General features: G+C 41.8%; 1 protein-coding gene across 5 annotated transcripts in view; it reads left to right on the top strand.

Moving 5' to 3' along the window:
• Window positions 1–12060, top strand: part of LPAR3 (lysophosphatidic acid receptor 3) — a 37476-nt gene that overhangs the window by 1711 nt on the left and 23705 nt on the right. For 2 of the 5 annotated variants that reach the window (XM_063407404.1, XM_063407403.1), the window contains exons 2-3: window positions 3818–4319; window positions 6874–7631. In XM_063407404.1, coding sequence (XP_063263474.1) covers window positions 6896–7631 — 736 coding nt within the window. In that variant the 5' untranslated portion in view covers window positions 3818–4319; window positions 6874–6895. Of the gene's footprint in view, window positions 1–1488; window positions 1596–3817; window positions 4320–6873; window positions 7632–12060 lie in introns of those variants that run through there. The other 3 variants (XM_063407407.1, XM_063407405.1, XM_063407406.1) reach the window with 2 other exon arrangements.

Raw genomic sequence — 12060 nt, 5'->3', positions numbered from 1 at the left:
TAGCAAACCATAATTTCAGAAAGTCTTAAATTACCAAAGTCTGAAGTCTAAACTTGTGGTAACTAGTGAGTTACTTGCTATCTGTCCCTGACAAATTTCTGCAATGTATCAGAGCTTTCAGAAGCAATTTAGTGCATCAGAGCAGCTTTGTACTAAGGGGATTTCGGGGGCTGGAGCCTGAGCTTTGTAGTACCTTGGTGGAGGTTCCCCTGTATCTCTGTTTCACAGTTCAGCTGTTGGTGTCAGTCTGCAGCAGTTTGCAGAGGAACAGTGCTGTCACTTCCATGCACAGGGTGACACTTGTGTGTCAGTGAAAAATCCTGGCAGTGATTTTTAAGCCTCTTATCAGACTGTGTGTACAGAGCTCTGTGGTTCGTGGCTGGCGGTACTACTTCCTCTCTCTGCAATTTTAAATATTTAGTCTTGAGGTTCTACATTTTTGGTAGGTTTAATACTTTTCTTGAGGCTCTCTATTTGTACCATATAGCATTAGTTTTTTATGCAGAAAGTATAATAAATAAAACCCTTAAATGTTTCCACCACAGTTACTTAAGGGTTGCCAAAGAGTCACCGTCATTCCTTTTGCCACACTCCCTTCCCAGTCCAAAAGATGATAGCACAGAAATGGACTGGAAATATCCAGAACCATGGTGGAAGTATGAGTGCTGCTGTACTTCCAGAAGTTAACATTATGTAGGTGAAACAGGCTTAGAGAGAAGATGGATGTGGCACTTTGCTCTCCTTAGTCTAACAGGTAATGGGGTAATGCTGCTTGGGAGTGATTAATTTGAGTTCAGCCAGTTATCTGAACTTGCAGATATTTCAGTTAAAGAAAAAAGATAGAGCCAAACACAACCACCAGTAGATTCCATTACTCATAAGCAAGTTCTCAAGTTGAGGAACTTATTCTTTTGGCCTCAAAGTTTTTTAGTAATAACCTTTTTTTTTTTTTTTTCAATTTGTAAAGCTACATTTAAAAATTGTTTTTGAAAAATTACATTCTTGGGTCCTTGAAGTGTACTGTGTACCATGCTGTTTCAAGTACAGGCAGTGCCTGCATGATTTCTGTAATAAACAAAATGTAAAACAGTTGCATTTCTGAGATAATTTGTCTCTGCAAAACCTGTTAAATGAATGTTGGCTTCAATTACATCCTCTAGAAGTATCAGATTAAAAAAAGGTTTTAGTTAGATATATTTGTATGCATAATTTTATATTCTCTGTGCTTCCTTTCAGTTTGTTTCTCTAGACTGATTTTGGTTATAATATCAATAAACTATTAAAGACAATTAACAGTGAGCCAGAGCACTTACCTCACAAAACTCTTCCTTACAGTTACACATTAACATTTTTGGCTTCTGCTGTGTTACACACCCTTTTCTGCAATGGTATTTCTTTCTAAGCTGAGGTAACCTGGATGGGTTTCTTGGGTTACTGTGCAATCATGTGGTTGTGTTTCCCTCCGTGGCCATATATGCAGCAGGGTGTGGAGGGGAACCAGGAACCAGTTCCATTCTGAACTGCTGCTGCTGGTATCTATAGCTTTGGCTGCCCAGCACCCCGGTTTCCTTCTGTGCCTTCCTCTGGGGAATAAGGTGAGAGAGAGCTTTCCAGCAATGAGAAGAGCAAAGCAGCAGCAGTGATTTATCCAGAAGAAGAGGACAGGGCAGAGGGGGTCTGTGTCTGCCTGTGGCAGGGAAATGCAATTCTGTGGGGAGCCCTTGGCAGGGGCTGCACAGGCTGCAAGCCTCCAGACACTCCTTCTGTGGTGCTCTATCAATAGGTGCTTGTAGGGTAAATTTAAAAAGCTGAAGGAATATGTGCAGGTAGGCATTTGCTGCTGATATTTCTCTGCAGTGACAATCAGAATGTGAAGAGAGTATTTCAAGTGACTCTCTTCCTTGTTCTGCCACCTGTGCCTGTGACCACTCTGTGTGATAAATTCAGCTTTCTGCAGGGCAACTTCTGTAATAAGTTTCAAAACCTCTTAGAGCTCTGTATTTAATACTTGGTCTTTGCTAATGGAGAAGGGGAGCCAGGAGGCAAAGTGCTCAGGCAGAGCTGGCAGCCTGCCTGCGCTGCAGGCTGAGCCTGGGCACAGCTTGCTCCTCTGCACCACCTCACAGACCTGCCCGGACTGTACTGGCTCTGTGATCTCTCCTGTTCCAGGGTGTATCATTTTGGGTGTTGAACTACCCTGAAATTCTGCACAGGAATTCCTGTGCCAGCTCAGGAAAACCAGCAGTAAACCAGGCTGCTGTTCTGCCTGGGCAAACACCCTCTCTCGCCCCTAAGATGACTTTCTGCCCTGCTGATGGGCTTCACCACTGTCGTTCTCCTTGCAGGCTCAGTTTTGCTCTCAGGACCTTTCAGTCCATCTCTAAAGTTCTTTTGCATCCTCTCACAGTAGCTTTCTGTGCCAGCCCAGGCCTGTCTGCTCCCTCCCTATTGCATTTGTACAGAAACAGAGCAGAAGCCATCAAAGTCCCCCAAACTGATGCCAGCCAATGCATTGAAACATCTTGGTTTTTAATGGACAGGGAAGAGGCAGAAAACCCTGGGGGTGTGCCATGAATCGCATTATGGCTTGCAAGGCTAAATTTTATAATTATTTTATAATTAAAATACTATGCCTATTTTCCTTCAGAAATATTTGCATTAATAATGAGTAACTCAACTTAGAGCTGATTTGCAGTCAAGATTTAATTTTTAATCAAAATTACTTAAAGCTAATTTTAATCACAGTTTCAATCAGCAAAATCCTTGACTTAAATAACTGATATTAAGTTTAATTATGAATATACAAATTTTCAGTGAATTTATTGAAGCAAACAAGATTCCAATAAAATAACAACCATTAAAGCATGCTAGCTTACAACTAGCCAAACCTTTTGTTGAAGACATTACCTAGGTGATATTTTATTTCACTAACTCTTTATTCAGGTAGCTAGTGTAACATATTCCTACATACTAATGCAAATTCTTGACTTTTATTTAAACAACAGTGAAGAACATATTCTGACTTGGTAGGAGTTATACTTTCATAGAGGAATTTATAATCAATTAAAATATGCAAACTGTAATATAGACAAAGTTCATGATGTTATGTATTGGGACGAATTCTTAAAGTGTACTTTTGCATTTGAAAAAAATTAAACTAAAGTTCCAAATCCTTTAAGATTTTTTTGAACAGGATTTTCCTACTCAAAAATGGAGAAAAATCTTGAATGTTTACTCAAGAGTGGTAGAGGAAAATGCAGTTCATAGTCCATCAGTTTGTGATCTTTGTGGCCACTGTAGGTTGAACTGAGGCAATTAACTAAACTGCAATGAGGAAAAGACCCTTTTAGACAGGGTGTGCTTTTGGCACTTGACAAGTTTTGATGTATTTGCCTGCAAGTAAAAGAGCAAGCTGTTAGCTCAACTCACCTGTAGAATATGCAATATGTGATAACTGCTGGAGGTCTGCATGGTGGGATGGGAAACACCAAGTGGTGCAGAACTGGTGCATAGAGATTGTTTGCTGTCCTTTCTCACAAAAACCCCCAAGAACTATCAAGCTTGGGAGAGCAAATTTCACAGCAAAATAAGGCAATTCTTCTTAAAGTGAGTAGCACAATGGGGGAACTCTCTGCTCCAGACTCTGGATGATTCTCTTGCCTTTCTAAGTCTAAGAGAAATTTAGCTGTTTTTCTACTAACTTTGAACAATATTTTCCTGAATACTCAAATTCTTGTTTACTTAATAAACAGATCTGAAATATGTATTATTTTTAATACAGAGTTATATTAAAGGGTTATTTTTTTTTCTTCTTAAGTTTAAGCCTGCCCTGATTAAGATAAGCATCTCTGCTTTGGCTGCAGAAGAGAAGACCTGGAGAAGAAATTCCTGCCAGGACAAGTGACATGCCAGGAGCTATGGGATGTCCTATCCTGCATCTCGTGCCTGGTGTGGACGGGGGCAGCACCACTGAGGTTTCAGCTGCATAGCTCTGTCTCGGCTGTACAGCTCCCCTGAGACCAGGGGAATTCTGCTGGGAGGATTTCAGGTGAAGGTGTGAAGAAAACCCCTGTCTGCAAGGCCCTGGTGTTGTAAGTGCTTTTTGCAACAGGCTGGAGCAGACGGCCCAGTGCTGCATCTCCCCTTCGAAGGGCTGGGATGTAAACTAGCTCCAGTTCAGCTTCCATTTGGAATCTCCAGAGTCTGCCCTGTGACTCTGAGACCTCAGCTGGATGCTTTTCTACTCCTTCTCATCTTATCTCGACACCTCAAGACATCTCATTCAAAATCGTTTGTCATTTGAGCTCTGCTGTGGGACAGTAAGTGTTTGTAGTGTAATTATTTCAGTGGAGAATTATGGATGTGTGAATATTTTTTTTCTTTGGTTACTACTTCAGATAAGGACGGGACCTCATTAAGCCTAAGTGTCTAGAATAAATTCATACTTGATATTTTGGATTTCTTTAAGCTTTAAAACAGATGAAATGCAAAAGGCATCTGCAGATTTCTTTACTCTCCTGTCACTGCAAGGAAGAGATTCATCTGTTGAGATGATTACACAGTAAGATACAACATGTTCAGAAAACCTTCCCTGTAATTTTCACAGTTTTGTTTGAATTTTTTTTTACCCTGCCATTCTTGCCCAAAATGCTGCTTCTATTTGCAGGCATTTGGGTTGTTCTGTAAAAGCTTAATGTCAAGCTCAGTGAGTGCTTTGCTGCCTTGATGTGTTAGAGCTGAGGCTTCCCTGCTGGCAGGGTTCCCAGCACTCAGCTACTCGAGTAGCTGTTGTTTGCAGCTCCTCAGGGACTTCTGGTCACTTACAGACTGAATTTGATTTTTGAGTACTTCCTAGGTGAGAATGGGGAGTGTACTGACTGCCCCACTCCCCCCTGTTGCCCTGAACAGGGAGCAGTGGGCGTGAAATTCCAGTTGACTCATTGCTGTGGATCTGCATTGCTGAGGCTTTTTATTTTTAGATGGAGGGATGCTCTGTAATATTTTAGCATAAGAGATGATTTACTTGTTTCCTTCCACTTCTCATCCTTAAGTAGCTGTTCTTAGTTCTGACTATGTGCTTAAATTTGATGCTCTAAGTAATATAGTGTAATATAGTCTTTTGTAAAAAGAAAGTGGCTGGCCGGGGTCTTGAGGATAATAAAATGGACAACAGTGTCCAGTGGCCTGCTTTCATGTTGACTACTAGGTGGGAATTAAGAAAAATCAAGGAAATCAGGCTAAGGAGCTAGTTCAGAAAAATGAAATATTAAAAAGATAAACTTTCTGAAAGTATTAATTATGGGATAATGTAATTTGATTTAAAATTATTTAAATATTGCATGAAGTAACACAGGTAGCATGACATAAATGACAAAAGATAGACCTTTTTAGTTTAAAGCTTGGAAGGAACCTTTAATATAACAGTGGTGCATTAGCCAGCCTGTTGGACATTGTTTAATTTACTTCTCAGTCCCTGAGGAGATGAGATTTAACTGTAAAATAACTACAGGGTCTATTATTTTAATAACTAAAATAATAGACTAAGTGAACCTGGTGTTTATTTGTAAACAATTTTAGCTGCAGAGGTGGAAAGCCCATGCTTTTTTAAATCTTTCTGCCTATAACCACTTCTAGGTATTTTGTTGGTTGCCACTCTATATAATATCTAATGTGATTAGAATCTTTGCCTGTGGCTGTGCTTGTGGCTGTGTTCCTGGGTTTTGCGAAAACTATACAATATCTATTAATTGTTAAATTATTAATTGTTAAAACCCTTCCTCAGATGCTGACAGTGAATGTGAGGGCTAGTGATGACCAGACACAGACTCTCCCTTCTATGCTGTGAGACCCTGCATGGGGTCCAGCAGCCATGAACAATTGCTGTCAGATCTCCTGTGTAAATTACTCCAGGTCCAGCTTGGTTCATAAAAAAGGCAGTAACATTGCCAGGGCAGCTGACATTGACCTCGCTGGAGTAGCAGAAGTGTGATGTAGTCTGGAACTTGGACTCCCTCTCCATCATCAGGTTTAATAGCCCTGTGTCCAAAATAGTGCTGAGTAGGTATGAGAAATAAACCCCAGCAGTACTGTGGTTCCTGGGGCTTGCTTTATCCTGTGGTTGGGTAGAGAACTGGATTTTGGTTTTAAAGATAACTGGGCTGTGTGGTGCACACAAGCCTGTGGGTTGAGAGTCCAGTGAAATAATTCCTGGCTTTAGAATGGCTAAATATCCAGAAAATATTTTTCCCTTTTCAGCACATTTACTGAAGTCCCCTGGTAATAAATAACAGATACGTGCTCAGAATATATATGCCTGTGGTATCTTGCATGCATACATTTTTTACATTTTTTAATATATAATTAAAAAACAACAACAACAAAAAAATTCTGTAATGGGGCTTTTATTGCTTAGTCAGTAAAATGGAAGAGTTATGATTTATGCTTCCCTATCCCAACTTGCTACACTGAGAAATGGAAATAATGATGGGGCTGTGGCTCAAACATGGGATTTCACAGCAAGGATGGCTTGGCTGTTGCTCAGATTTTCTCCATGACCTCCAGAAAATAATTTTTTTAACTTCCACTTTGTTGCCTGTACAGTATGACTGCTAGTGCAAAAGAACTGTTCTGGATTTTTTAAAGTAGGAAAATCTTTTAAAACTCCTGATTCATCCAAGCATCATGCACTATGGTCCTCCAGAGTATGTTCTGCATCAACCCTGTACAGTTTGAATTTTTACTTAAGGCCTCCTTGTGTACATCCTCTCGTGTCCCTGTCACAACCCCTTGTCCCCCAAAAAGGAAGGCATGGTGATTGAAGCAAGGGCTGTTAGCTGGTTGTTAATCTTTCCTTTTCCCTTCCACCCCTCCTAGGATGCAGGGGCTCTAATCCAGGATGAACGAATGCTACTATGACAAGCGCATGGACTTTTTCTACAACAGGACCAAGACAGACACCGCGGATGAGTGGACAGGACCACAGCTCATCGGCGTTCTATGCTTTGGGACATTTTTCTGCCTCTTCATTTTTATTTCAAATTCGTTGGTCATAGCAGCTGTGGTGAAGAACAAGAGGTTTCATTTCCCCTTTTACTATCTTCTGGCCAACTTGGCAGCTGCAGACTTTTTTGCAGGCATTGCCTACGTCTTCCTGATGTTCAACACCGGCCCGGTGTCCAAGACGTTGACGGTGAACCGCTGGTTTTTGCGGCAGGGTCTGCTGGACACCAGCCTGACGGCGTCCCTGGTGAACCTCCTGGTCATCGCCGTGGAGCGCCACATGTCCATCATGCGGATGAAGATCCACAGCAATCTCACCAAGAAGAGAGTCACCTTCTTAATCATATCAATCTGGGCCATTGCTATCTTCATGGGTGCTGTTCCGACCCTGGGTTGGAACTGCCTCTGTGACATTACTGTCTGCTCATCCCTGGCACCCATTTACAGCAGAAGTTACCTGGTGTTCTGGAGTGTCTTAAACCTGGTTGTCTTCTTCATCATGGTGGTGGTTTACATAAGAATCTACATGTACGTCCAGAGGAAAACCAACGTCTTGTCATCACACACCAGCGGGTCCATCAGCCGGAGGAGAACCCCTGTGAAACTTATGAAGACTGTCATGACTGTCTTAGGTAAGAGACTACAAGCCATTGTGGGCAAGGCTGGCAGTGCCAGTGAATTAGTTTGTGTTGGTTTGGTGTAGTTTTTATTTGAAACAAACCAACAATAAACTCCACAAATATTGCTCAGCCCTCCTAACACAAAAAACCTCACTGAAGTTATAAGTGCTGGAGGCATCTAGACTTCCGTGTGCTTTAGACAGTGAAATAGCTGTTGCACTATGCAGAAGCATGAGATAGAGGACTGGTCAACACATAGAAGAAAAGTGTAGGCACCTTGTTACAAAACACAAATTGTGAAGGTAAAGGTTTTTGAGGTTTTTGGCTTTTTTTCTTTTCTTTTCTTTTTTTTTTTTTTTTTTTTTTTTTAAGCAGGAAGAGACAAAATCTCTTTGGAGAAAGTTTATGAAGGTCTATAATTACCTAGTAGAACATTTTCAAAATAATGCTTTTTAATATTTGCACAAGGCCATGAGCATTAATGTTAGATGTTGATAGTCTTCTTTGCACATCTTCCTCCTGGCTGTTTCCTGGACACAGAAACTTCTTCCCCCTGGAAATGCATCTTCCTTAGGACAAGGAGAGAATGGCTGGTGAGTCTGTGACTTGAATAGAGGTTTGCTTTTCAAGGGAAGGATTCACCTTCATTCTTTGGAGATTGCGTGGTGCAAAATAGTTTTAATTAATGATGGTACAGTCTAGCCTTGGATCTCTAAATCATAATGTGAGATTTGCCCTGGGTTCTACCCTAAAGACACTGTTGATACTTGAGCAGCTCAGATCACTTCATCAGGGCATTGTGATGTAATGCACATTAAATTAGAGATGAACTAAGTAGCTGACTGCTCCTTGGAACAAATACCAGCTGTAGCAGTCAATTTTCCCCAGAATTACTTGAATCTGAACAAGATGTGTCCTGGAAACCAGATATGGTGTGAGCAGGGCTCCAGGTGGAACTGGGGGTGCACTGAGACATTTGTGAAGCTGGGCTCAAGTAGTGGTGGACTCCAAACCCAAAATTATGGCTTTACTGCTCTAACAGCTGTCTTGAGATTAGATGAGCCAATGTAGCAAAGCTGGAGCTTTCGGGAAAGCTGGTGGTCATGTATGCATGGGACTCAGTTATGTTATAATGCAGTATGGTAGTATTAGAGAGCTCTGGGAGAAAAGTGTAATTTTTCGTGGATGTAGGACTTGTCAGGGTAGGAATTTCAAGATGAGGACACTTTCTTTGCCTTGCAGTTTTTGGATGCTGTTTGCACAGTCTGGTATCTGATTTTATTTTTTTCTGAAATAATAGTGCTGTGCTACACAACACCTTTGTCTACCAAAGGATGTCTCAAAGAGCTTCAGAAGCTGAAATCCATAAAACTTCACAGTGCCTGACCTTGCAAAAGAAAGTGGACTGATAGTTCAAGCACATTCTCGCTCATACTCCCTGTCTTCTGGTGTTGGCTTGTCCACTGCCAGAGTCTTTTCTTTCTAAATTTTTCCCCATCTGTTCTACTTTTGAGAGTCAATTTTGGGGCTGTTCCTGTCCCCCTGTGCTTGACTTTCAAGAGCAAGGTTTGATCTTCTGCCCCACCCAAGCTCTTGTGCAGTGAAACCCAAACCATCCACCTGGAAGGAGAAAATCCCTGCAGGAAAACTCTGAATTGTTCCAAATATGATCCTGCCCTAATGCATAGGGGTGACTAGACTATAGTTAACTGCTGCATTGGAAAGAGAGACAACAGAGCATTTTAAAAAGCTGTTCTCTGAGCATTTCTGTTGAAGGCAGCACGGCACCCTGCAGCCGATGTGGGAGTTGGAGGGACAGGGATGGTGGCTGCCATCCACTCATCCCTCGTGGTCCTTTAGCCTGTGGCAAGCCTTTGGTGTTCTCTGTGACCCTGCTGCTGTGTGGAAATAAACCCCACTTAAAATCTCATTTCAAACTTGGTATTTCTTTTCCTACCGAGTGGGGTCTTAGGGCTATGGGTTGAAGTTCAGTATTAGCTTTTTCTTACAGCATATGGCTTTTCAGCAATGAAATTGAACTATAATTCAGGCAGAACATATAATATCATTGTGTGCTGAGCCAGACAGATTTAATTTAGCCTGTGTGCTACTTCAGAGATCATAATTTTGTATATTTACTTTGTAAGTCAGAAACAAAACCGAAACAGAGCCTGCTTCCAAATAAGTTAAATTAATGTGGGAGTTGCTGGGTGTACAGTCTGCTTCGAGCTTATGGTTCAGAGGAAATGTATCTTGGCATGTTCCTTCACATCAGTTCTCCAAATTTTGACTCTGAGGGGTTTTTTGTAACCATTTATTTCTAAGAATGAGAATGTATTTTTTGAACAATTTGAAATGTACTCTCCTGGCCAAGTCATTCAAGCACTGGGAGCAAAATGTATTAAAAACCAAATAGCTTGTTTTCTGGACTTTCCAACTACCACAGGATCCACCAACTGATCAAAGTGATTCTTCCAAAATTCTGCATATAACCACTGATGCAAGAGCCTAGAGATATATACAGTGAGTTTTACCCAAAGCAGTTATTTTTAATTTATTTTTTCCCAAAACATCTGAAAATGCTTTGGAGTACATGCCTGATATCATCTAAACTAAAAGTCCATTCCAAAATGCTGTGCTGGATGAAGCATAATAAACCCCAACATTCTTGTTCATGTGTTCTATTGGTTTCATGGGGCATTCAGGACAAAATGCTTCTCCTCTGCTGCTGAGTGCAAGGAGGCTGTGTGTAGCTGGGTGCTGCTGGCAAGCTGCTCCTCCCAGCCTCCTCCTGCTCCCTCCTTGGGAGGGCTGGGCTGTGGCTGGCTGCCCCTCCAGCAAACATCCATGTCCTCTCTGGGTGCTCTCCTCCTGTGGAGTTGAGAGTTGGGGAATCAAGATTTTAGTGTCATTTGATGGATTCCTGGTGACCACAGCTTCAGGTGGCTTTTTGTACCATCACTTAGGCTTGGAGGGTCCCTTCCAGAGGCTGGGAGTCAAGTCCCTGTCATCTGCATACTCCTGCCATAACCCCTGACAGTCCATCCTGGCATAGGAGTAAGGCTTTCCCTTTGGCTTGCTGAACCACAGGGAGTTATCTAGCTGAAACTGGAAGATGTGAAACCAAGACAAAGGGGCTAAAATCCTCTTGGGCTGACCTTGTGGTATAATCCCAGCTCAGCTGTGAGTGTGGCTTTGAAGAAGAGTGACTGCAGGTGGGGGTTGTGATTTCCAGGTGGTTGTGTATGTGGTAGCTCCTCTGAACCTGGCAGTGAGATTCCTGCTGAAATAGCAGCTTTGGGGTGGATGATTTTCAGTTTCAGTGAATTTATAGTTTAATTGGTAACTTGCTGGTTTAACTTGGTTGCACATGTGGCATTGGCAGCTGGAACCTACTGCACTTTTTTTATCTCTCAGTGTTGACATGCTCAGGGATAGCAGGATTAATGTGCAGGAATTTATGAAATGATGCTGTTGAAGCATCAGTAGTGCTTCTAGATCCATAGCAATTAATTTTTAAACAGATATGATGTAATTTACAAGAAATTCCATGGCTGAATCTAATGGAAAATCCTCACACTAACCTTGAGGCATTGTGACACCTGATCTCCCATAATCTGGTGGAAAGACTCCGAGTTGTTCTAATTTATGTGGCAGCCAGGCTGTATTTCATGTCACTTTTGTGAATTTTAAAGAGTCCCAGAAGTTAACTTATTTTTGGAGTGTGGCGCTTCGTCAGGGAGGGGAGCTCCTATGGGATAAATATTCTGCAAACAAGAAAATTGCCAAAGGGCTGAGACTAAGGTATATTTTTATGCTTAACCATGGTTCTCTCTGAAAGCTTGCTGGTAAAAATAACAAAATCTGGGCAAGGCTGTGAGTCTGAGATGTGCCTCACTTTCATCTCTGTGGTGCTAAGAGCAAAATGTGTTTTTGATGGAGTCAAAGCAGCAGCCCCATGAAAGCATCATCCAGTAACTTTGACACTGTCACTGCATTGCCCCATCCTTGTTTTGGTCATGGGAATGTGTGGAGACATGCCTGCAGGTGTCTTTTATCTTCCCTTACTTTTGCAGCGGAAACCTTTTGGGGTTTTGCTTGTATAGATAGACAGGGATATATCCTATGGGTTTGTGGACTACTCCTGCCTGCAATCTTGGGCTCTGTTTGAAGGAGAGATTTCTGTGTCTTTTGTTAGATGTGCCTTTTGTGCTCTCTTTCCTCTCCTGCTGACTTCCATAAAGGCATAGTTGCACCTTGCACACTTTATGGTACAAGTGATCAAAATACTTTCAGCATCTGTTCTAGGGAAGGTTTGTCACCATCCCAGTTTCTGCATGGAGCTGGTGGATTGGCAGCTTTGCCAGTGACCCTTGGTAGGTAGTAAAAGCTCTGTGTCCAAACACTTGCTGAGACGCTTAACACAGTATTGTCTGGGTGG

The sequence above is a fragment of the Prinia subflava genome, chromosome 10 (assembly GCF_021018805.1).
Source record: "Prinia subflava isolate CZ2003 ecotype Zambia chromosome 10, Cam_Psub_1.2, whole genome shotgun sequence".
Taxonomy (NCBI): domain Eukaryota; kingdom Metazoa; phylum Chordata; class Aves; order Passeriformes; family Cisticolidae; genus Prinia; species Prinia subflava.
Note: the sequence above shows the minus strand (reverse complement) of the source record. Positions and strands in the feature narration are given on the sequence as shown.